This window comes from Augochlora pura, chromosome 1 (assembly GCF_028453695.1).
Source record: "Augochlora pura isolate Apur16 chromosome 1, APUR_v2.2.1, whole genome shotgun sequence".
Lineage (NCBI taxonomy): Eukaryota > Metazoa > Arthropoda > Insecta > Hymenoptera > Halictidae > Augochlora > Augochlora pura.
In genome coordinates, this window is record NC_135772.1 from 12,560 (window position 1) to 40,161 (window position 27,602).

Consider the following 27,602-nt stretch of genomic DNA (forward strand, 5'->3'; position numbering starts at 1 on the left):
TGCGCAGCAGCACGAAAACTCGTCGGTGCGCAGCCAACTTTAATTGTTAATAACTCGTTAACATAGCCGCGGATTGCATTTCGGCAAACGAAAAAGTTACTTGAAATAGCCTCAGCTACCCCCCATTTCCCGGAGTTACAATAATTTAGAAACACCCTGTATAATAACGATCATGTAACTTGCACTATAAGAATATAACCTTGCACTATTATAACGATAATGTAAGATCTACTAGATATTCATATTATTAATTCCTACTAAATCAATATACGATTTAATTCTTTTGTTACGAAAGTCTAGAAACGAAAGTAAATAAAGGCAATACAAGAAATGAAAATTGTCCAGTTCTATTAGGGGAATTATCAAGGACGAATAAGCGTGAACCAACGCAGCATAAAAGGAATCGTAGTGCAAAGGGTTGATCTCGCAGTCTCGTCCATCCTGCATATAGCGAAATGAATAAGTAGGAACGATTATCGTTATCGACAATGTTCCTTGTTGTTAATTCCTTTTGTGGTGTTACCGCCCCAAAGTTTCTAAAAAAATTGTCCAAAATGCAATTATCGAACTGCATGTAAAACTGCAGGACTACTTACCAAAGTTGGACATTATTCGAGTTGTCTTGAATAAATAATTTTCCGAGATTATCATCCGAATAAGTTCTTCTTAGTCGAATATTTTATTCGTCGTAAATTAGTCCATCTATTTTTTCTAATAAATATCGTAAAATCATTTCAATAATAATACGAATAATCATTGATTGTTCTCGATTTTACGTATGTAAGAATTCGTTTATGAAAAAATATTTTGGAATACTGTTTAGTTACGTGCCGATGACGAATCTAATCTAAAGTAACAAACTTTTTGATACAACAATTATAAAAATAGCTAATTATAAAACCGAATGTGCAAGGAATAAATCGATAAACTGTGAAAAACCATTTTATAGTCATTTTTATAGTCCGTCATTTTTATTTAAATCAATTATTTCCCGAATTAATATCTGCGGGAATAAACTCTTATGCTAATAAAATCTTAATCGAATGAATTCTGATTCGGACAAATCTTTTATTCGGTTGCATATATGTACATTCAATACTGTCGAATTTTTGATTCGTTCATCTTTATCTCTTACCTATTATTTGAATAAAATTTTGTCCAACTCGGGTACACATGTATGTTATATAAATTTTAGAGCATTAACCCCTTCCACTATAATAACGAGTCAGACTCTTGATAAAGATTCCATGGAAAATCTACTAAATAAGAATATTATTAATTATAATAATCAGTCGAAAACAAATTCAATTCTTCTATTATCAGAATCTAGAAATGGAAATAAATAAAGACTGGAACATGTTTCGAACAGTACCATTCGCTGAAGAAATATTAATTATTTATAAGATTAAAGATTCGAAAACAATTTATTTCGCGCGAAAAGAGAATAATAACTTTGTGTTTTCAGTCATTCATTTCAACTTTTTTGTGGATTTAATTCTTTTTTACCTTTAGAAAGCAAGAAAAAAATAAAATTTTATATATAAAAACAAATTTGTTTTATAACATTTATATAGACCATATCGTTTCTACAAATAGTGTCAAAAACATCCGCCATTTTGTGAATAGTGATGCAACAAATTACCGGACGAATATGTGTGAAAGAGAATACAGTGAGAAGAACCAAGCGGAAGGTGAGAGAGAAACAAAATCACTGGTATCATTTTCAACCCTCCAGTGCTCCACCTTTTCATTCACGCTTCGATAACTACATTCTTCGTTGTTTCATGATTACAAATATCTGTTAGATTTAATTCAACATTTCTTCGTATTTTATGAAAGAACGAAAATCAAACACCTATTCTCCTTTCCAGAAAATGATACTGTAACGTAGACCGAATATGACCAATCACATTGAACGAGTACATAGACACAGAAATCCGCGGAAAAGTTTTATATAAATAATCGTTAATGGCTTCGAACGAATTTTTGAACGAGAAAGAATATTTTTCTAAGCTCGAATGTCGCGTGTATATGTGCGAGTCGTTTCCGCGAATATAGATTGTTAATCTATCATATAGATCATTATTATAGATAATTTCGGTGATGAAATGAAAGTAACAACATTCGTGTGATCTGATTTTCTTATTAAAACATTTATATTTCGGTAACTCTCACAAAAGATTTTTCATTATTTAAGTACCTACTTACTGAGACTGTGAACGAAATGTCTCGTATAAACATTTCATTGAAACTTCGCGCGCTAATTTATTCTACTATGAGAACCACTTAAATGTTCGTATGGTATATATATATAGTCATTTATGTATCATATATAAATATAAGTATAAATAGAAATAGAAATATACATATAAGTATAAATATAAGTATAAATATAAGTATAAATAGAAATATGTGTATATTTAACGCAGAGCAAAAATAAGGTTAGATCAATGTCTACAGAATTTTATTGTTATGCGTTAACATTTGAAATTGATTATTGAAACCATAAGAAACCTGATCAATCCACGATCTGTCTCCAATTTTCCATATTCCAATGTCCATCTAGCTCTTTTCTTTTATACGCTCGCGTTGCACAGTGTTTTAAAACGGTTATTTGATACTAACAATTTATAACATATTTTATATTACGTAATTGTCGTGCTTCTTAAGTTCCTAAATCCCTGAGGGTCTTTGATTAGTCTATTACTTATTTATGGAAATCGTTCGAATTATTTCATTCGTAAGCAGAAACCGGCGATTTTTCTTGTTAAACAATGCCGTTTGTTAAAATAGACACAACCTTGCCATTTGGCGATCGATGTTTCGTCTTCTAATAAACAACTTGTCACTTGCAAGGAATTATTTCATGTATCATAGACTCTATAGCCGCGAATGCAAACGATAACCTTGTGACGAAGAAGTTAACAAGTGATACCTTAAAATCAAAATAGCTAATTTTTATTCTATTCAGCAATACTAAGTAATTTCATATTTTTCACTTCTATCTTATGCTATAGATTCAGTTCTTTGACTCTTTGTAACAATCAAATGCTTCTTTCGCAAGTTTCTGTGCAACTTGATTTCAGACTAAATAAAGCACGACCACGAAATATTATCAGTAATATCGTACAAGAGTCTAATCTATGTGATATATTAATCCATGGAGGACCTGTTCACTATTTTCATCGCGTCCTTAACCACTTAGCTGCGTCGATTTATTTTTAACTTCAATGTTCTTTGCATTGTATGGATCAAGACGCAAAATTGCCATTTCCTTATGGCGTGTAGATGCGTCGTCCACAGCTAAGAGGTTAGACGGTTTCAGAATAAAAGTTGCAAAAAGTAATGGACAACTACCGGTGGAAGTGTTTGCTTTTTTAAAAAATGCATATACACGCGCCGTAGCTTAGTCTTTAGTTATATTACTAGCGACAATAATCCTCCCAATATGTCTAAATAATTTCTTGTATTTACATGTACGATAATTGATGTTACGTGTTATTCGATTTTCCACTAAGCAATCTAGGTTAGGTCTCGGATTTGAACAGGATACACTTTTAGAGGTCACAACGATCGCTAATCTAATTCATATAGGATGCCTCTTGCGGCTCTAAATTGAAACAATTTCACGAAGTCTCATTACCCGTATCGTTTCAAAACACTGAGCGGCGCGCGACGAGTGATCTCAAGTTTCGCGCAGCTTATTGCACGAAACCTCGAACGGGCCAAGGAGGGATCCAGATCTTCGTTTATAAAAAGAAAAAGAAAAACTCTTGAATAATAACCATAGTGTTGTGTCTGGTAAATGCATTTTATTTCCTCTTCTCTTTCAAATATAAAAATCATTATAATCATCGGGGCGAGTACAGTGTCGCGCGGCGTCATCGTACAAAAAATCGGTGTGGCGAGCATATGGTTATTATTCACGTTCCAGCTCGAACAATTGCGGATCGATTACGCGATAATTAATAATAATGATAGTAATTAAAAGGAAAAAAAAGAAAAGAAACTGAACGGATCCGCTGAATATCAATAACGCATTGTTGTATTCGATATTTTTCGCTATCCACCGACCTATCATCTCCATTATTATCATTATCATTAACATAATCATCATCATTGTAATCACCATTATTATCGTAGACATCATTATCATCATTATTATCATTCTCATCATCCTTATCACCATTATCATCATCATCATCACCATCATCATTATCACCATCATCATCGTCGTCATCATCGTCATCATCCTCATCCTCATAATCATCATCATAATCATCGTCGTCGTCGTCGTCGTCATCAACATCATCATTCCCACTCTTGTACACGCAACAGTAACATCGTTCTCGTTTTGCCTGCTCTTTCGTTTCTTTCTCCGTTCTCGCGTCGCAATAAAAAGTCTAGGTACGATTCACGATTCTGCTCGAGGCATCGATCAGTCACGATCGGTGCAGCACGCGCGTTTTTCAATGTTACAATTATACGACGCGACGTTATTACAATTAATTTATTTACATACGACAGAACGCAGCCGGCAAAAATCCTATTCCTCGGTTCGTCGCAGGAACTCTCATCCTCTTTCTCTTTTCATCGTGGGCTTCGTGGCAATTTCGACCGTTCGGTTTGGGTGAAACTATTCGTGCTGTGGCCGCAAGCCGCCGTCGTCGCCGCGACAACGGCGGTTCGCACACGGCAAGAGTCAACGGGTTATCTCGCATAATCGATCGTGGATCGCGCGCGCACGCGCGCTCTCCCCCGTTCGATCTGCACACCATTGCGTACACCGTGCAGCGTACACGGGGCTCTGAAATTACCCTATCACCTATCCGGATCGGCAAGAATGATTCCGTTCTCCATCCGTGATATTCGTGGTTAAGGACGAGGACACCAAATTTGGCCAATCAACGCGCGCCATCCAGTGACAAAACAAATTTGCCCGTGTACGAAGACTAACCGAGCTGTAATTGTCCCTAGATCGTACGCACACTTCCAAACTATTATAAATCGTTTAAAATGAATTACAGTATATGTACTATGAGATAAAGATATTAAAATAAGAGAAATTATGGATTACAGAAATTTGTAATATTACTGGATACGTGTGAACAGATCCATGGGCCACTGTTACTATAATTAAAAGTATGTGTAGATAGTGTAGATACAAAACACAAAGGTATCGTCGTCGTTTGCGTCTTGTTGGCGTGTTTCTTAGACTGTATGCAATGAGAGAAATGGCCGGGTTTTATTTGCTATGTATATCATTATTATAGGTTAAAAATACGAAGTGTCCGTGTTCCATCGTAGATGGCCAAACGTGATGACTTCGGTGTCCAATCGAATACCGTTTCCGTACGAAATCTACTCTCGCGATCATTGGCCATCGAATACACGGCGTACATTGACGGCGCGCGCGCGCGCGCTGCGTCCGAGAAGATGAAAACGGGGCACGAACAAGGTTATGTCGAGCTGTGTTATGTGATAATCGTAGGAAAATGAGGAACGGAGCTCGTTAACCGACGAGACGTGTTTTTCTGGACGAGAAAACTCCGACGAAGATGGAGAGAGAGGCTCTCTTCTTGCTGATTGAATCTACGATGAATCCTAGTGAACGATCGATGCCCTCGGTGATTGATTCGACAAAAAGGTAAGCGTGAACATCGAAACAACTGTGCGTCTTTGGTATAAAGGATTCGCGTTTCGATTTCGATCGCGTGGACCGTTCGAACCGAAATATGTTCGCCACGAGAGGAATTGGTGACCGCGTGACTTTTCTTTTTGGACAAAGACGATGACTTTCGTGCTTGATCGATCCGCGATACGTGCTCGCGACACATTTTAGCCGACACACATTTCTCCGTGTGCACCGACATTTTCGTTGCAACGGCGTCGAGACGGTTTCTCGCGCGCCAAGAAAAATAACGTGGAAGAGAATTTCTTTTTCTTAAAGTGTAGACAAGTTTCTGGTCAAAAGTTTGCACGTACTTCGCCGTTACTTGATTTTTAAAGCGAGGAGGAATAAATATATTCGTAATAATATATTCGTGTTCAAAATCTGAAAAAAAGGAGACCGGTACAGTTTCGTTCGATTGCATCGTACAATGAAATACAGATATACCGTTTTGTTCGTTTTACGCTTTTTTTTAAATCATTTAAATTTTTATTAAGTTACGTAAAAAATTATTTGATTTACGTCTCGTTAGAAGAATATCTCTGAAACTCGTACGAATACAAAATCTTAATTCAATAATAAGAATATTAACGCTAGAGTGTCCTTTTTTCTTTTCTTTTCAACTTTCCTCGGTTAATTCAACAACAATTTGTAAACATCTTGTACCCGCGTTTTGAGCAGCGTTCAAATTCACGGACGCCGATCAGCCATTGACTGAGAAATTGATCGCCGCGAAGCAGTCGGCTGATCGTTTAATCGTTTCATTTCTTTGTGATTGATCGCCGAACAAATCGATCGATCGGCCCTGATTAGGCGTGATCGTGGATCACTTTCTTTTTCTTTTTTTAACGAGAACCAAAGCTCCGGCACCGACGATCGAAAACCAGGCGACCGAAAGTGACAATTCTTAAAGCCCTCCTCCTCCCTCCCTCCCACGCAGCCAATAAATTATTCTATAAAATGTTAAATTCGCTTTTTGAAACTTCTAAAAAATGTAACAGTTCTACGATCGAACGGCGCGATCGTTCGCGTTAATCTAAAATATTGAATTTCATTTCTAAATGATCGATACACGTGCAGAGTTCAAGCGTGACGCGGTTAACCCTTTGCGCTCGAATTTAACTGAAAATCTGAAATTATTTTTCTGGTCTACAGTATTTCCACTTTAAGCTACGAAGTGCAATTTGTTAACTTTTGTGATTCATATCGACAGTTTAAGTTTTAACAATTTTTCTAAAATTAGCTTTTGTTACGATAAAAATTATTTTAGTAGGCAACGGAACAATTTTAGTGGTGCCTCAGAGTGCAAAGGGTTAAAAATATCTTGAAACAATGATCGCGACGGAAAATAGATCTTTTAACAACTTTCAACACTTGTTATTGAAAAAAATCACTGTTCGCAACGCGCAACAGTTGCCTAAAAATCGAATCCGCCTACGAGAAATTTGCGCTTCTTTTCTCTAACAAAATCGCGAAGAATTATCGAGAATTGGCCAATTTGGTGGTTTCGAAAATCTGTCCACAAAATTGTGTTAAAACGCGTCGGCGCGCACAGCTCTATGCCGATAAACAATCTCTCTTCTGTTCGCGGTAAAAAATCGGCAGAAATATTTAATAAAACTCGCCGGTTCGCTGAAAAAATATATATTTTCTACCTGTCACCTACGTTAAAACGATCGGTAATCCAGATCGAAGCTGATAGATCGCGACGGTGATCGATGTCGGAAACATTGTTTAAAGCTTTCGGGAATTAAAGCGTTGATATAGTACGGACGACAGCGGAGAAGACGGGCTCGGGTCTAATTGTCTTCCGATTCTGGGTCATCTGATCCGCGCGCGCTTCGATGTGTCTTTCGCGTTTTTAAATGGTTCGGGGACTCTGGAAGAAGACTTCGATCGAGATTGTACGAAACGATGATCGCGGGGATAGTTTCGCGATTGGGAATGCGCGAGTCGACGTAGAAAATCTCGTTAGAATTTCTATAATCTATGAATTGATCACAGGTATGTAACAAAGAAACATTGTCGTCTTTTCAGAGTAACTAACCATCAAATTTGAGTTCTAGAGTAAAATTCGCTTCTTTAGAAGAAAAGGTTCTGTCTCGAGTCAAAAGAATGCGACGTTCGAAATGCGCGGTCTTTCTCGGAGGACTCGCGACAAGACGGCAAATCGCTTCGATTCTATTCTTTGTCGACCTCGGCAACAGATTCGCGTAAACTATATTTGGGAATAGAGAAAATCTTCCGTGGTAGGTCCTACGAATTCGCGACTCGAGTCACTCGATGTTCACGAATTTTCGCGAAGAAATCCAGCGAGGTTCTAACGAAGCTCTGTGAGAAGGATGCGCACAGAACTCGACAAAGTTGATCGATTCATCTTCTATCACAGTCTGTCGAACCTAAAAGAAACCGACTTTCCCATTACTTCCGAAGTCAAAACTACCGACTCGAGTCGTCTCTGCATCCGAGTCCAGAGCTTCGATTAACAGTTATCAATTAACCCATGATTGCAGCACCGTTGAGAATAATTAATCGAACAGCAAAGATCAAAGACAGCATTTCGAGAGTCACCGAACCGTTCAATGAAAGAGAGTTAACTTAATTTCAATCAACTGTTCAGTTAATTTCATTTTAATTAACCGTTCAGTAAATTTCATTTAATCGTTTCGAAATCTCCGGTCACGCGGAGTCGAGTAGCCATGGAAAATTCGAACACAGGACTTGGTATAACGCGAGTCGTTTCGATTTTCGACGGCCGACGTCAAAGAAATCCGCGCGCAATTGTCAAACATCCACTCGCGAAGGTCTCCGAGCTACTTCCGCGAGGTCTCGAACAATGAAGAAGACGATGGATCCGCATTTGAACATTTCGTTATCTTCCTCCTAGCGGAGTATCTTCCGGCACGAAGTGTAACAAATGCGCTTCGCCCAGGTTCTTCAAGTGCGTCTCGTCGACGACGCGAGGCGGAGAGCTCGACGATCGAACAACGTTAACCCCTTACCGTAACATTAACGAGTCCGACTCGCGGTGAAAAAAGTTATTACCAACAACCTCTCAAGTACGAACGTAATTCTGATGATCAAACTTGGAATAAAAGTCGTATCCCTCGCCGTTAATATTTAAGCGTTCGAACAAATTTCGGCACGAAATAAATATTAATTTTCTAACCCTTCCAAGAAATTATTGCGATAACATTTCTGATCGCAATAACTGCGAAGAAAACGATACGTCAAGGGATTAATAACGCGACGTAAAGAATCTCGTTCGAATTTGGAGAAGCGTTTTTCAACCAAGATCGAGTCGCAGCCCGTTAAAACGACGAGACATTTTCAAAGAAGAAGCAAAGTAACGCAAAAGGCGGCGCAGCGCGTTTTGGTTCTCGAGCTCAATTCGAAATACGGGATTCGCGTTGCGGTCGAAAGAAAGACAATAGAATCGTGTGCAACGTGTAAACAGCTCCTTGGCCAGGGTAACGCGCGAACGGTCGAAAAAGACGACACTAGCGACGAGGACTGAAGTAGTGGTTAAGCTAGACTCGGTGGTAGTAGATCGGCGTAGAGCGGGGCCGGATAGAAGTACACGGAGTGCACACCAGTCGGTCTGGCTCTCCTTAGCATTAACACGCGATATACCAGAAAAACCAGTTTGCAGGCTTTTTATTAGGCCTTTACTTTCGCCTGCAAACTGAAAGGAAGAGTGAGCGATTGAGCGAGCTAGCGAACGAGGCCTGCTAGACTAACCGATGAGCGAGCGAGCGAGCGAACGAGTAAAGTGACTGACTGAGCTAACTAACGGGGTCACCAGTCGATACGGACACGAACATACATATAAAGAGACGGACGCCAGCATATTCCGCACACATACACGTTCTCCCTCTCAGTCATTCACGCTCTCCCTCTCTCTCTCCCTCGCTCGTTGCTTCGCGCACGCATACTCGATACCACGGAGATCCGTGTCCAGTGTGTTGTCTCTGTGCGTGTATAGAGCATATAGACGCGCAGACACATAATCCGCGCCAACACACACACACACACAGCAAACAAGTCCAGGCACGCGCGCTCGCATGCTCGCACACCTGCGCGCGCACACAACGGCGCGCGGTTCTCGAGCGAGAGAACGTCGCTGCGCTCGCGGTATTAAATAATTACGGTATCTAATAAAGAAAGTTATGCAAGCAGTTGCCGCTGCTACGAGAGTCTAGGGTCGCCGTAAGGATCGCTCGATCGCGTGTCCAATGGCCGGGTGTCTTCTCGCGTGTATCCCCCGCGTGTGTGCGCGCGCGCGCAAGAGTGCCGCGTCCGAGAAAGATGCCCTCGGAGAGTTCGGAATCACGGTGCTCGCGCGTCCTTCGACTGGTAACCAAGGTTTCCTTTCTCGCATTTCCCATTTTCCTCGACCCGTGTCCCGAAAACCAAACTCTCTCGACTTCCTCCTCTTGTTCGCGCGAAACGATCGCCGTTCGACCGCTTCGATGCTCTCGATTGCGCACACCTGCTTGCGGCGCGGGCCTGTTTTCGCCGGCAACCGAGTAGTAGAGTTGGGCCCTCTACTTGTCCGCGTTAAGCTCGTTACACTTGTCGCGCCGATCGCTCATTCTCGATTCTGCAAAATTTTTATCACGTTACATAGTATCTAAATGAAATGTGTTCACAGCCACACATTAATATTTATACATAGATTTATACACGTATATATATATATATATATATATATATATATATACTTATATATATATTTATATATTTATAATATTTTTGTTTGCAAACGCCACGGCCGTTAATCGCTTCGCTTTCTGTTTGTTTCGTAATCGTTACCACTACTTGCCCCCTCTCCCCCTCATTTAAAGTTCTTCCCGCTATAAACACGTGCGCGCTCTTTCCTTCTATCGTCAGACTCGTTACCTTTTTTTACAGTTTTTTTTTTCATTTTTCGATTTTTGAAAAAGTAAGAGGGGCGCGTGCGCGCGATGCATGCATACGTATATGTATACGTGTGTACGTATAGTTTCGGATATACATATAGATATAGATGCAGTGGGGGGGGGGGGGGGGGGGGGGGGGGATTTGTCTTCCAGGACGTAATTAAACGAGCTACGTCGCTCGAAATTCGTTCTCTCCGCTTCCCGCGCCCCGTGCTCCTTTCGTTTCTATTTTTTTGTTTTCGATATAAGCTCGCCGCTACGCTCTCGTCCACGACTCTCTTCCCTCCCTCCCTCCCCCCACGGTCCGCTCGGAATCGTTCCGCGAGCTTGCGGCAACACGCGCGGTCCATGCGCGCAAGGCTCGTCAAACGTAATTGTGATACATCACACAATCGTTTCGTTGAACGCCCGATAGATAGCGTCCCTTCAACGATTCGTCGAGTCATCGTTTCTCGACCCTCCTTTCGCCGCGCGTCCCTTCTCGCCGTTTCGAACGCGCGCGTTTCTAGATGCTGTCCGTCTGTCTCTCTCCTTCTTCGAATGGTAGGCACAACACATTTGTTTACTTTGTATCTCGGTTTTTTGTTTAGCATGGAGTCTTGTAGTCTCTCGGTTGATTTCCTACGACCTTGTGTAGCAGCAAGTACCATCTTGGACAGATCCCTGCCCCCACCCCCCCCCCCCCCCCCTCACCGATCCGTTTGACAACTGAGTTCGATTCACCGCAAACTGATACGCGCGTGTGGCCGAGGGAAAAACACGTCCGCGAAGGGGGATCGTTTTTGCTTTTTTCCCTCGGCTGTCAGTCTTTCTCAAACCGGTCACCAATCGCCAAACAACAGGGGCGCACCAGACTCGTGGCTTTTCTTCTCGCTTTCCTAACCCCTCCTGTCGCTATCTCGCCCGTCGCCCCGTCGGTTTCCCCGGCCGTTCGCCTCGTTCTCGCCGCAATCAACGATCTCCTCTTCCTCCTCCATCGGTCCGACGAAGTTATGTCACACTTGGGACTGACCCGTGTTCGACAAGACCAAACGTCAACTGAGGACCAAGCGGTTGGTCGGCCTCCAGTCGTGGAAGATGGACGGCGTCCGTGCGTCGTCCTCGAGATTCTCGAGAACACAGGGACCGAGGTAAGGAACGCGGCGATCCGAGCGACTAGGCCGAAATCTATCGCGATCGATCGTAACATGATTCGCGTCCCCGTTGTTCCCGTCGTTGTTGTTGTCGTCCTCGTCGTCGTTGTCGTCGTCGTCGTTGGTGCCGCAGCTGTTGATGACGATCGTGGTGGTGGCACCGACGAGGTCGGTGACTGTGCCGGTGGTGGTAGTAGTAGCGGTGGCGGTGATGGCGGCGTTAGTGGCGCTGGCGTCAGTGTCGCATCACGACGAGCACGCCATCCACGAGTTGCAGGTGCACGCGTAGCACGCGGTGGGTATCACGGGAGTGTAGTAGTAACCGTTCGCGTAAACGTAAGCAGCCGGCGGGCCGGGCGGTGTCTGTTGATGATTCGTCAGTCGCTGCTGTTGCTCTTGGCAGAGCACTTGGTAGGCGAGGTTCTCGATCAGGGAGAGGGTCTGTCGTCTCTCGTGGCCCATCAGGCACACCGTGGACTCCTCCACCACGTTGTAGAGCAGGGTCAGGTATTGGTATTTCAGTGCCTCCTCCTCGGGCCCCACGAAATGATTCCACAGGTAGTTCTCCAGCTTGGCGCGCTGCTGGCTGATGTCCGGGAAGTCGATGAAGAATCTTGAGCACATGTAACGCTCGAGGGTCTTGATGTAATCCGGCTGGTACGGTTTGTACATCTTGACGAGCAGGTTGCAGTACTTGAGCAATCCGCCGCCGCGTATCTCTTCCGGATGCCTGGTCGAAATCAGTTTCTTGTGTAGATGGTAGAGCGCCTCCTGAAAGTCTCCGTAGACGGACTCGCCGACGACGGTCGGGTAAAAGTTCTCGCCGATCGGCAGCTTGCTGCACTCGTAGAACAGCAGCAGCGAGTCGAGCACGATCTGGAACGAGTCGACGGAGAACTCGAACTGCCGCCTCATCGAGTCGACGAACTTCAGCTCGACGTTTCTGTGACCCCGAGAATTCCCGAGAGAGATCAGGGACCACCGGTCACCGTCGTTGTTCACTTTCACCATCTTGCTGACGTACGCCTCCTTCAAGCTGCACGTGGTGATACGCTTGCGGCTCACGCCTTCCGGTAGCAGGTCGAACAGCGAGCCAAGCACCGCGGCCTTCACCTTGTCGTAGTTTCGCCCGCTCGACAGCTCCACCGCGAAGATCAGGTCCAGGTCATTGTACGGCTGCGACTCGGTCGCCAAAACGTGGGACGCGGCGCCGCCGTTCAGCCGGATGTCCCGTACCCTCATGCCGGCGCCGCCGTTGCTCGGGTCGGTCTCCAATTTGCTCCGCACCACCGTCACCAGATCCCTCAGCCGCACCTCCAGCGTAGGGAAGTTTCCTCGGCCGTGGATCGAGACAACTTCGTTCATCACGTCGTTCAGTCGACGGACCTGCTCGAAACTGAGCACCGCCAGCCTCTGCTGGGGATCCGGGCAGTCCGGATTGTTGTTCGAGTTGTTGATGTTGTTGGCCTCGTTCCCGTCGTTCCCGCCATTCGTCTTCGTGCCGTTCACCTGGCAGAGGGACTCCATCATTGCGACCCGACGCTGGCGTTCCTCGCCGATCTCCAGGGAGCCACACTGTAACGGAATTGAAACAGGATATGTTATTAACCGTGTCATTACCAACCTCCACGGATCGAGTGCAAGTCCGTTGCACCCGCTTCTCTTAACCTTTCGAACGTGCGAGGTTATGTCTGCCTACCGACGTCGAGATATTTATTCATTTATCGACAGCTTCGTATTTTCTACTTTATATTATCCTTCCGGTATCTTTTACTTATTTTAACCATCTAAAAGTATACAAGCATTACACTACCCCGTTAACGGTTATCAGTATTTTTAAATTTATGAAAACGCAAAATTCTTAATACTGTTTTTCACCAAGTGATGTCGAAGGATGCTTTTCAAATGTTAACTTCAAATTATCCGCTAAAATTAATTATTTCTTCACAATTGACTTTTTCACTTTTTCTACAATAATTATGAAATTAATTCAGTGATGTCATTTTCTTCTATATTTATACCATGAGGGTCTTTTGACACTTAGTTATATCTGTATTTTAAAGTAAATGCCTGTGTGAAATATTTGTTCATAAATACATGGAATAGACTATAGTATAGTGTCCAGTGAGTAAACACTTAAGCGCACGTTTGTGAAAATGATTGTTATTTAATCCTTCGAATAATATTATCGTAAATCAGTTGTTTTCTAAAAGTAAATTACATCTGGCATGCAGATGTAAATGTTAGAAGAACTGTTATATAAATATTATTATGAGAATCGTTAATATTGTATTTAATATGGGAAATATTCATTCACTGAAGAGTGTTCATTGGATTCATTGGTCAAGCCACTTCTAAGGAATACAACCGGTCGATCGTAAATGAGCGTATAAATTCTTATTTAATAGCACGTTTATTCAACGAATATTCAAATTCATCTTTCTCGAAAACAAAGAAATATTGTACTACAATTTTCGAATTATTTTACCGTATGCATGAATCCCCCCATAGTTGTACAACTTCTATATAATTTCACCAAATTTATCGATTCGAATCATTGTGCTCTGAATCATTTCGTGACTTCTCTGAGATATCGAATTTTCTTTCACAGCTGCAACGATTAAAATTCTTTTATCGTTAACAACAGTCCTAGCAGAAAGGGGGAATTTATATTTATTCTTTTCCTCTGTTAATTCGAATGGCTAATTATTCATAACGAAAGTTAAAATTTAATTTTAATCTGAAAGACTTACCAATTTGGCTCGATATTATTAGCAACAAATTAAGAGAATTTTTACGCAATTGTGTAAAAATGAAACTAAAAGAACTACTCTATAATACAATTAATTTTAAATTTATAAATATTCTTCGTGAGATTATTTAATAAAAAGAATCGCAAGTTGTTTCTTGATATTCTCATTCATTTATTTATAACAATTCTTCCAAATTGAGATATTAAGAGATCGATATAAAAGAATTGAACATTTACCGATTCCTATAATAACTGAAGAAACAATTTCTGCTAATAATAATAATATTGCTTCTATAAATTATATAATATTGCTTCGTTCTATAAATATTACTCTATTCACAATACGTGCAAAAATGCAATCTCATAACACAACTTTCTTTAGATGGCCTAACAAATTAATAACGATACAAATAACTAATAATAATAATAATAGTTAATAGCAATAACAAATTATATTTACAAATGTCTTATACGTCACTATTTATCTCCATAAAGTGAATTCGACTATACCACTTTCAACAAAAAAATATATATTATAAACAAATCCTACTAAATAATAATTTATAGAATTATAATATTTAGAATTTCAATAATTTTATATAAAATAATAATTATAGAATAACATAAATAATAATTTATAGAATTTCAAACTTCTTGAAATGAATTATTAAACAATAGAAGCATAAAACTAGCAAATGAAAGAAAATGTGTTTCTATAACTTCTGAACTTAACTTTTGAATTCGATGCTTTTTTGAATTCAATAAATCGATAGTTTGTTGCATTTTGACATTTATATAGTCCACTTTGATATACCGTAAAGAACTTTTTTGTATATTTATCTAAATATATGGCGTAAAAGTCAATGTTACACTAGCACCCGAATACTTTCGGGAGTCACTGTACATTAAATCACACACAGTGTTCCTTCTTCGCTGAAAAGTTTGTGAATCGTAATGGAACATGAAGAAAACTTTATGTAAAAGTCCAAGTTTCTTGTACTGGGTCGAATAGAAACTTCTTTCCTTTTTCCCGAGCAAGTTGCGAGCACCCTTTAAAACTGAACAACTGTTATCAAATCGGACGAAATAATAACCTGAACTTTGAATTGTAAAAATCTCTACGTCATTATCGGTCGGAATTGTTGAAAATCGCGAAGAACTACGGTTTTCACAATATTCCATTCTTTATAGTTAATAACAAAGTCTCGATGAAATCTTCCGCATACATGTACATTTACTAATTAAAGTTAAAAGACTTTGGATATCTTTTATAACTAAATAGACGAAGCAGTAATATTTTCAGATTTTTAAGATTTTATATAATAGTATTTATTTAATAAGTTCATTGCTAGTTATTTGTAAGATATTCCAGTTCTTCTATGGAAAAATTTCAAAAATCGTAAGAAACGATTGCTGAATATTTTCGTATAAATTAATTATTAATATGATTTTCGAACAATGCTAAAAAAGAGGCTAATAATGTATACTCTTCTATCTTCAATATAAATCCGATCATACGGTCAAATAGAACGCGCCCAGATTTTTCTCTTTATTAAACCTAACCTCATTTTCAATCTAAACAATTGAAAAAGCGAGCGTGAAATACACGCCACGAGACGCGAAAATATGCACAGATCTCTTGGAAAGGCACGAAATTATGGCCAGAAACACACCTTTTCTTGTTTCATCAAAAACATTATTAAATCATTAATTTTTATCGAGTAAAAGAAATATGTTTAGAATAAAAAATGTCCGAAAAATCGAAATACATTCCGAGTGAATTAGATAAAATGCTTACTATTTAATGAGAGTTTCGATAAAGCAGAAACCACAATTTCCACAATTGGTTAATTCCACTGCACAAGGATCACTCGCCGGTTAATACAGATCAAAATTCGTCGTTCGACGGGTATAATTATTTTATGAGCAGCACGGAGATCGCTTGGAACTTCGTGTTGTGGCATGTACACATTTATACGTGCAATACGTGCAGGCGTGTACATGTGTCGCGGTGTGTGAAATGTACGCGTGTACATTTCGAAATGCCACGAGGTTACATCCGGGTAGTATGCACGTTCGCGTCTCTAGACCTATTCCAAGTTCTAGCTTGCTATTTCATGTATTCTCATAGAGCGCCGCGCCGCGCCGCGCCGCGATCGCTCGAACTTTCAAGGAAATGAAGTTGCTTTAACCTTCGCGCGGGGGCGTCGCAATCCTCCAAATATCCGTATTGGAAGCAGAATGTCAGGTCGGAATGCGTTATAATCGTACAGTGACACGAATCCTGGTTCAACATTGCATCGATTTTTTAGTCTATCTAGTTATTTCTTTAATTTCATATTCTCTTTATTTCAAAGAACTTTCCCCTGGGATTACATTGTTCTCCAGGGAGTATATGCAACATTAACGCCTGCCGGCAAACGCTAAAAGTATGTAATAAATAGACAAAATCAGTAGTGGTTAAGAACATAGTACAGTCGATAAAAATGGCTAAAGTGATAATAAAATTAGAATAATGAAAATCAAAGTAGTAAAATAATAATAAAATCTAGAGTAAAATAAAGCAGAGAGAGAACAAAAACTGAAGCCGGCTATAGTAAATTCGACATAACCTAACCTATTTTGAAAAATAATTGACAATTACTTGGTTTGATTCGATTCTCCGAAGGTTTTAATTAATATGAAAACCGGAATCGTAATGATTTCGAACTTGACATTACACATTGGAAGTTATCTATGGATCGCCATTACACGAGTATTTTTCTCAGACACAGTTCGTTGGAAACGCGTAAAATCCGTAATCTGGTGATGACTGGACAAATGCTACATAGAAATCTGCTTCTTTTGCGGAAGCGTTCATTAAATTAAAAACGACCACTGGAAGCATTGGTCAGTCTTATGCCAGTCTTCTTTTCATCGCAATCAGAATATTACTTTATACGAGAATACAAAAATATTTTATTAACTTCCTATATTTCTATATTTGTCGGCTACAAATCCCGTGTATTCGTGGCAAAAATAGATAGATAATATACGAAATTACAAAGACAACACGCGGATTTAGCGAAAGAAAAAATACATTTTGATTTAACTTACGTTTCCTACGATTCACTTCGAAAATGTTTATTTTGCACATCTTCGCGCTGTTCAATTATCAAGCACGCGATAAGATAAACGTGTATTTCATTCACAGCGAAGATACCGATTATTAAAAATGATTGATGACCAAATGGTACAGTTTTCACTCCGTACTACCAATCTAATACGAATTCGTTGCACTTTTGAAAATTCGATTATAATATTCTTATCACGATCACTTTTAACCTTTTCACCAGTTATATCCTTTGCAACGAATATGCTCGAATCGAGAGTGATTTAAGCATAAATAATTTCAAGTTTTCTGTAACTCTAATTATCGAAGAAGCAATCGTAAAACATGGTATAGTGCGCTGCGATAGAAGATGCTTTTCGCTTCTGTTACGATAACGGCTGTAGCAACAGGTGTAGTAAAGGTGAAGCGGAATTTTGGTTATGTCGATTGAGTACATTGATTCTCAGAAAAACGTAAATTTGTTCAGAACTATATCGCTTCGTCAGTTTCAGCAATTTAAAAAATGTTGGCTAATAAATCGAAAGTATTGACATATTTTCTATAATAATGTACATGGTTTAAATATGGCAAGTATAGTGATAAAGTTTACTTGTCAATCATTTTATTATGTTTAACCCTTTTCACTCGAAAATTAAGTTTTGATTTTTTATTGTGAGTGTTTTAATAATTATTGTATATTTTGTAATTTATTGTTTTAGTTTATTTTAAATTAATTTGATAGTATGGGGGTAATTTTAAAATTAATTTTTAGTAAATGAAATTGGTAATTAAGTTTTATTGGGTTGTTTATTGAAAAAAAGGAAGATATTGTATTAATGTATTATAAATAAACAGAATTATTTTATACTAATTATAAAATTAAATGTAAAATGTAAATAAGATTAAATTTTGATTTTTTATTGTGAGTGTTTTGAAAATTGTTGTATATTTTATTATTGATTTAGTTTACTTTTTAACCTTTTCACACGAATGGTGACTCCGAGGCACCACTAAAATTGTTACAGTACGTTCGAAAATAATTTTTATATTACGAAAGATTATGTTTCAAAAATTATTGAAAGTATCACTGTCGTTGCATGGGTTGCAAGTTTCAATTTCGTACGAATAAAATACGTTTTGTAATATAAAATGAAAATGATATATGTTAGAAAAGTTATTTTAGAATTACAGTTAAAGTGACTTCGAGTGCAAGGGGTTAAGATAGTTAAAGAAAACATTGACTATCAACAACTGAAACAAGCAGCACGGAAAACAACAATCTTCTAACAATAAAGATGTTAAGGTTAACTCACAGTTAATTTGTGTTGCGTGAGTGTTATAGCGTTACGTTTTGCGAACAGAAATGGATAATATTTTCCTAATTATTCAAATTTCATCGAGTCATATCGCGTCATAATTTAAGAGAAATATCAACGTTTAAATGATCCTCTGATGTCAGGGCACGGAATTAACCGGCACGCAACAGGAAAATTCGAGGACTACGCCTCCTGACTCCCGTCGCGCGTCTTCCTCCCCCACCCCAGCCCCGTGGTCGCAGTTTCGGTACCTGGGACACACGTGTACCTGTTGCTTTACACGAGTAAGCGTACCATTGAACGATCATTGAGAAAACAAAAAGCGCAACAGAACCTAGGAGGCGTAACCCTTGTGATCCTCGTATTGCGCGATGATTAATTCCGAGGCCGGATTTATGTAACGGGACAGCGAAAAACGAATGATAAGAATAAAGAGAGGCGACTCGAACTCCTAACATAGGATTTATAAAAATCGATCGACCTATTGAGAGAAAGTTGTGTAATATCATTCTTACGATTTGAACGTTTAATGTTTCTTCGAGATTAAAATGCCGTATCGTACGATTAATTACTTACTTAGCACCGCAAGAAAGATTATTATTAATCTATCCCAATAGTAACAAATTTCTCGACGAAAGTTCACTGTAAAAATTCACACGAAAGAAATTAATCAGTATATTCTATATTTTCAATCGAATCGGTTATTTTCCGAATTATTTACGTGCAAATAAATTCTTTTTCGAATAACGAATAACATTTCATTCAAGTAAATTTTTATTCGAATAGAATCTTGGTCAGAGAAATAATTATCTTAATATCATACCTAAAATAATTATCTAAATATCTTAGCTAGATAACATTTTTATTCGATATTTATTATTTTATACCAGCATATAATATACAGCATACTTAACCAATATATAGTTTTGGTTTATGTTAATTTGCTAAAGAAAATCCCGATTGTACTGTATTGTATTGTTTATTAGCATTATCACCGAAAAAAGTTACACGCGAAAATTGTTCTCTGTAAAACTTGTACGGGTTTGAGCGAGACCCAGATGGAACCACGAACGATTCACGAACGGAACACGAAGCACACAGCTCCGGGGTGCGCGCGCGCGCGTTTGGACGGACGCGATAATGCTCAATTATCGCCGCAACGAAAGTCGATAGCGCGACCCGCTCGATTACGAGCTGACAGACGTCATTAGAGTTATCGATAGCGGTGACTTACAAGGAGAGGCTGCCAGAGTGGCACCGAGATTTTAAAAGTGGATTCTGTGGTAGTTCGATCGCATTTTTTTTTAAAGAAATTAATCGAAATCATAACAGTTGTTCGCTTCAGTCGTTTATCGCAAGTCCGAAATAGCATCGTCTGTGCACACTGCGGTGGACGATTATTCTGAATCAGATACAATACCGTCCAAAAGCATATCAATATATTATTCAGAACATTCCAATGCAATTGAACGAAATTAAGTTTATGTCAAGGTTATGGTTATGAAGCATTTAGGAATGGTCGTATCATATAGTCTAAGCAAAATTACGTCGTTGTTTTCTTTTATTTATTGTTTAAGGTTGCGTCAGCCTGAGGATCATCGGCAACAATTACAGTAGTTATTTGACCTTCGTCGTACCGCGCCAGGCATCTTTTTCTAACCTAGAGATCGACGCCTGCCTTGACTGTTTCATACTTGACACCGTCTGCTATTTGTTTGTGTTTCAACGCGGCCAATAAATACGGAAATAATTGTAATAAATGTGATTATTGTGTAAAAGAAATACGGTAATAGAAGTAATAGTGTGTACACAAGAGCTTATGTGTCTGTATGGGTCTGAACGCGTGAACGCCCAATAACTGATACTACAAGGGTCAATGTAGAGTAATCCGATACCGTATTTGTTGAAGTATACAAATAGACTTAAGAAATTCCAATGCTTTATCGCACAAGTTCACATCGTTCAAGATTTCTTTGATGTTATTGCTTGCCAGATAGAAAAATCTTCCTCTTCGAGTGTTGTTTTTCACTTCAGTTTTACACGATTTAAAATCTCGTACTATTATAGATCAATAGAATTAAATATGTTAGTTACGAAAGCTTGTTTCAATTATTTATTTAATATGGTGCTCTTAATTTCCGTGTATTTAAAGACTTTTAAAATCATTGTCAAGATTATTAACAGTAAAGAACAATTAAGATCAGTAAAATTTAACAACATTTATTCCGAAACCTCTGAAACTATACTATGCAACTACCGATGCGTGAGAATCGCAGGTTATGTTTGCAGAGTAGAAATTATTTATAAAAATTGTATAAAGGATAAAATTATACAATCTAATCAGAATGACAAGCTCTTCGTAATTGTATAGTGATCTTTTTGTTTATTTTAGAAAAATATATTTTCTTGTAACGAAAACATATTTTGACCCGTCTTTAAATACGACACGGAAAATGGAATATAATTTTGTAAATAAACACTTCCTAACACTACTAAATAAAAACTTTCACATTTCGGTGGTATTGTTTGCACAATTTTTTTTACGCAACGTATTAGGTATTTCTGATTTTTTCGTACTCCAACACATTGGAAAGGACTACTTAGAGAAATGACAAATAATTTGTTTAAATTTAATAATGGAACAGAATCAAACTAAATTTAGAACTATATAAACTCTGTATTTTAAGAAAAGTTTAATTTAATGATATCAATTAATATATTAATATATCAATAACATCAATTTAATAATATTTATTAATATCTAATAATAGAAGAATGAATAAAAGAATGTAACTTCACAATTACATCAGACGATATTAGTTTTTAGTTTATTATTCGCTTTTGATAGTTTTTCAATTTACGTTTCACAATTATTTGTATATTTCGTTTGTGGCTTTAAAATATGTTTTCTTTTATTTAGCGCGTTTGTTGTTTTACTTTCGAACACTAGTTAATATTATTTATCGTAATATTATAATTATCGTCATATGTAGCTTCGTTAATTTGTTATTAATTTTAGAATAATTGTATAGTGTCAGAGCAGTTTTTATATGGATGAATGCGTGCAAATGCTACAAGTGGCTTCGCTATTCCTTTTCAAACACTTTTACCTTTCACATCGTTCCTTTTAAAATCGTTGAAATTACGCGAACTCGTTCATCGAAAGTGATCGAATAAATTTACTACTTCGAGCATAGTGCGCGATAAAAACGTCGACAAATTTAAATAAATTCGGTTTCGCTATTTTTATGGAGCAAGCGAAATGTAACTGAATACGAAATATACGAAAATGTAATTAACAATATGAAATATAATTATAATTATTATAGAAATTATAGAAATGATAATTATAATTTTATAATAATTATAATTACATGATAATTATAATTTTATAATAATTATAATTACATGATAATTATAATTTTATAATAATTACACTTACATGGTAAATATAATTATCATAGAAATTATAATAATTATTCAAGAAATGTCATGATTAAAATCACCGAAGGCTTGAAAATATATTCAATTGTCAGAGATGGTCGGACGCAGCGTAGAAATGATAAAAAACAGACAAACTCGTTGTTAAGCGTGATCTTGGAGAAACGTTGGCGAGCGTTGGACAGACAAACGTTGACAAACGTTGTCGTTTTCGCGTTGGAAAAATTCCCTTCGATAATCACTCACTAGCAACCGCACACTTAACATTTAAAACATGCACTTAGAAAACGCGGATGCAACTACGAGGGTCTCTCCTCGTTCGCAGTGATATCTAGAACTCGCGACGACGCTCGCGCGGGGCCGGTTGTTGCACGAGGCGGTTCGAAATGCCGCTGGTGGTTTCGGTTCTCACCCGGATGAGGATCACCGATCGATCGGATCGAGTAGAGTCCCTATTGATTTTCCAGTTCTCTCGATCCGTTATCACCGTGCACTTGAGAACGATAACACCTGTAAATCGAGCAACCAGCAGCTGCGCGCGCGCGAGCGCGGCGCCGATTACAGCTGATTGCGTCACACGCGGAACGCGCCGCACTTCGCGAAGTTTCTACCGCGCGGAGGAGAGCAGCGACCGTCGCGCGTCCTGGCGACCCGAACCGATCGATCGCTCGGTCCACTGAACAAAACATAGATCCATCCGAACGATGATCACCGAGAACTGACCAGCAAGGAGGAAGAAGAAGAAGAAGAAGAAGAACTTTCACTCGTTCGGGACGCCACGCACACTCACACTCGCAGGCACACCCCTCCCGCACACACACATGCACACATACACGCAGACTGACGTACACGCAAGCATACCGTTCCACAAGCGATCGCGAAGGAATACCGAAGAACGACCGCGCACCACCTGTGGATGATCACTCTCGAACGCCACCTCCTCCGCCGTCGCGCCGCGACGAACTATACCGCGCCGCCACTATGATAAATCGATTAGGAGAACACGAATCCGATGGCCCGTGTCGCAGGCTTACCATGAAGAAGGGCTCGACGTGCGTCGAGTGGACTCGGTTTCTTTCCCTATCGATTTCCTCCTGCTTCGTCGAATCGTTTTAGGAAGTAACACGGGTCCCTCTCTCTCTCTGTCTCTCTCGGCACCAGGAACTACGTGGGTTTCGATCGCGAACACTACCGGAGTACTTTGATATCCGTTCACTGTGCTCCGAATATTACGACGGTCGAACGCGGCTGGAGACACTGTGTGTCTGTGTGTGTGCAATAGCAAAGGATCTCGGAGCTCGCAGTCCGCCGCGATCGAGAGATCCGCAGCTGATGAGAGGCACCAGCGAACTAAGGCCAACCGAGTGAAAGGCGACTGAAGCGGACTGTGGCGGCGACGGTGACGGCGGCGGTGGTGGTAGCGACGGTGGTAGCGGTGGTGGTAACGTCGCCGGTGGTGGTGGTGGTGGTAGCGGCGGTGGCGGCAGTGGTAGTGGCGACAGCACCATCAACAGGAGCAGTAGCGAAGTCGCGGGTGCCCTAAGAGGGCGGCACGAACCCACCAATACAAACCAGGGAACGCGAGTCCGTGCGTGCGCGCCGTAACAGAGCGATTCTCGAGACGAATTTATCGGCTTATAAATCCGAGTACGATGCCGTCGCATGCTACATTTGTCGAATTAATGGACCGGTCGCGGGGGATATATGTACCGGGTAATCGCTCGTGGCGCTCACGGATCAGAATTTACGAAATTCTTGATCGTTCGAACTGCTAACGTTTGTGCGCCTGCGGAGAACATATTACGAGCTCTTGGTTTGTCGCGCCTCCGATTGTGCCGTTTCGTGAACGAGTCGAGGTTACCGTCGTATGCGAGAAGTTTGCCGAGATCCGGGTGGCCGTTTCGATTGCTCGTTTTATTGAAACAACGTGATCTTTCGTTTGCTTCGGAAATGAATCGCCGTCGCGTACTTAACGTGTGACGCCATTTTCTATATATTCTATCTAAAGTACGTCAAATTAATCATGCGGATGTTGTTATGTATATTTTAATATATATATATTTGTTTTGTGATGTCAGCGTATCGAAAGAATATTGTATTCTTTAAATATTTGTATAGACTGTTCGTTAATCTTTGGAATATGTGAAAAAGAGTGAACGTGTGAATTTTACGCTTTGACATTTTTCATTGTGTTTGCTTGTTGTATACTTGTTTAAATTACTCGAAAGTGAAAGTTTCTTCGTTGCAGGAGCCTATCTCGTTTTTAATCGAATGTTTTTGAAAATCGTTGACAATGAAGCAAATATGAACTTGGAAATTTTGTTATAATTTCAGTTAGGAAATATTATTGCTGTGAATATAATAGTAACATGTAATTATAATAATAAATAAATATAATATAATTCTATATAAATATAACATAAATATATATATACATATAACATAAATATATATACATATAACATAAATATATATATACATATAATATAAATATATATACATATATTTAATAAATATATAATAATAATTACTGTGAAACACAGATATATTCAAACATTCCGAAATAGAACCCAAACGAAACAAAACATTCTCTATCGTCTCGGCATTGTCTCAAAGTCTACGTAGACCACGAATGTTTACGTCATTATAGCATTCGTAAATTACAAGAAAATGTAATCGTCACTACGTACACGTAATTCGTCTTAAACAGAAATCAATTAATCAGCAGGGCATATTATTTATATGCACCCATACTGAACGCGTTGGTGTGAACATATATATAACATAAAACAAACGCGAGGAAGGTAAAGCGATGAAATAAGCTCGTAAACGGAATCGAACAGCTGGAAGCTTGCGTTTCAGTGTAATTAAATGGTCAACGGGTGGATTATATATCTTTTCACTTATCGTCCATTCCGTGAAACGACCTTTCAGAACATTTATATATATATATATGTATGAATTGACGTCTATGATAATTGTAGCCTACATTCATTGAACAGTGGAAAATGCGCGAACATATGGAAGGCGCTAATGCTGTGTACCGGGAGAGAGAGAGAGAGAGAGAGAGAGAGAGAGAGAGAGAGAGAGAGAGACAAGCGTTCTTATATGACGTAACCCTTTCGCTACGGCCAGAAATATCAAAGTTTGATCAACCGACCGACACAGAGAGAGGGAAACAGATAGGGAGAGAGAGGCGGTGGCCCAGATCTCTGGTCACGCTCCTCCGCCGCTTTTTCTATGACGTCAGAGCGAGGAGAGCGCGTGGGCGTCACTGAATGAACACCGTCAACCCGGGGTAAGGTTATACTGTTGCGCGGAGAGAAAGAGAGAGAGAGAGAACACGGCGAACTCGTAAATTAAAAAGACCGCGAACAAGGGTGGCGGCGTTCTCAGCGTGGGAGGACGAAACTACGGAATCGCGAGGATGTGTCCTAACGAGGAAATTCATGAGGCTCTTGCGACGGATGATGAGACGATTATGTCAAAATAATGCGGCTACTGTATACATGTATGTACAGGTTGGTACACCGTGCGAGAAGCACGGTAGAGTTTTTTCGACGTTTCGATCTCTTTACAAAAATAAATTTATTTTACCAAGCTTCATGATGAAAAATATTATAATCATGTAATATAATCCCAATGGATTGTTGTTACAATCATCTGCTGGCACTTCACAGTTACGCAAGCGAGAGCAATAAATAATCAAATATTCAACATGGTTCCACTGAACGAGAAAATAATTCGAGATAATGCGAAATTAAGAGATTTAAGAGAATTTGCAAGTAAAACTAAATTTATTTTATCGAGCTTCATGTTAAGATAATAATAATAAATAAAAATAATAAATAAAAATAATTCGTTTGAAGTTAACGCGAGCAATAAAGGAATTAATCGAATGCTCATAAAATCCATTTCTTCCGGCTGTCGTTCAAATTATCGATTCTATCGTAAAATGTGTCAAACGAAATTTATTCGTCTAAATTTAACGCAATTTTCCATGTTTATATTCTATTAGTTTTCTTCGTGACTTGAACAAAGCTCTCGAACAAAAATTCAAGGAAAGCTTCTGTTTTCTATTTGGAAAATTACCTGTCACCAACGAAGTCTAAACGGATTTCAAAATGTCAAACAGTGGGAGAGTATTTCGTATAACAAATTCTGGGGCGGCGTACGAGTGCGTGGGAGAGTTAATTTTCTTGAAACAATTTCGAGACGGGAAAATGGAATTTTGCGCAAGTTTCGACCACACACAGATGTTTAATATGCATAACATTAAGTGAACGTTCTACGTTGGTTTCAAATTCAAAATTTACTAAAATTGACGGTATGTTTATATCTAGCATGAATTTTTATATTTATTTATAAGATAGTAGAAATTCTCAATGCAAACAATTTACCGAAATTTACTGAAATTTTTACTTTAAATTTTACCTAAAATTTTATCGAAACGTTGAAATGACTTTGATTGCAAATAATTTTATTGCAAACAAGTGAAATCAATATTGAGAAAAGGGGCTTACAACAGGGTCGATTTTATATTCGAAAAAAGTATATACGATCTACAAAAAGGTTAATTTGGTGTTTGTATGTTTACATCAGGAACAAAAACCAGTTAGCAGATTTTTCTATCAACCACTTAATATTATTCGTTAATGTCACTCGCGTTTATTTTCTGATCTCGCGTGAAGCAATGCAAATGAGCACTAACTAACGCGAAAGTTGTTTACTGGTCGAGTCGCAGTTCACTATTATTAACTGATTGCGCATGTTTTTCCGATCAAAGAGTTAAGTGTCAAAAGATCGAAAGAAATCGTTCTTGGAATTTATTTTCTAAAAAACTTGAAGACTTTGAAAAATATGTTCGTATTCGAAATGACTGATTTCAGAGATTTCATTTTATAATTTCTTTTATTTGAAGATATTTATTAATGTATAGTGAAATATCCAATGGCCACTGTCATTGACGTTGGTTCATTTCGAATTGCAAATGCACTATAGTATAATTTCCAGTCGACGCATGTACTTGTTTTATTTTATTGACTAATAGCTCGTTTTTATTACAAAATGCAGTTTTGCCTTTCAACACTCGTTAGTTTGTTTTAAATAAATTAATATTATGTATTAAATCAATAATATTGTGTATTAGACAAATCTTTTAGAATTTTTCACTTTGTAATCGCTGAATATTTGTAAATAGAGAAAAGTATAGAAAATGTTGAAATTTTATTTTTCTTAGTTTTTTTGACTGAGCGCACTTTTTTTCAGACATCATA

General features: G+C 38.8%; 1 protein-coding gene across 5 annotated transcripts in view; it reads right to left on the reverse strand.

Annotated features, from left to right (window-relative positions):
* Positions 1 to 10,434: 10,434 nt before the first annotated feature.
* LOC144469813 (terminal nucleotidyltransferase 5C) overlaps positions 10,435 to 27,602 on the reverse strand; it is a 336,634-nt gene continuing 319,466 nt past the window's right edge. Inside the window, exons 1-2 of one of the 5 annotated variants that reach the window (XM_078180488.1) lie at positions 23,361 to 23,676; positions 10,435 to 13,301 (exon numbers count right to left, since the gene is read on the reverse strand). In XM_078180488.1, the coding sequence (XP_078036614.1) occupies positions 11,973 to 13,301; positions 23,361 to 23,363 (1,332 nt within the window). In that variant the 5' untranslated portion in view covers positions 23,364 to 23,676 and the 3' untranslated portion in view covers positions 10,435 to 11,972. Of the gene's footprint in view, positions 13,302 to 16,276; positions 16,296 to 22,464; positions 22,642 to 22,738; positions 23,115 to 23,360; positions 23,677 to 27,602 lie in introns of those variants that run through there. The other 4 variants (XM_078180497.1, XM_078180506.1, XM_078180512.1 and 1 more) reach the window with 4 other exon arrangements.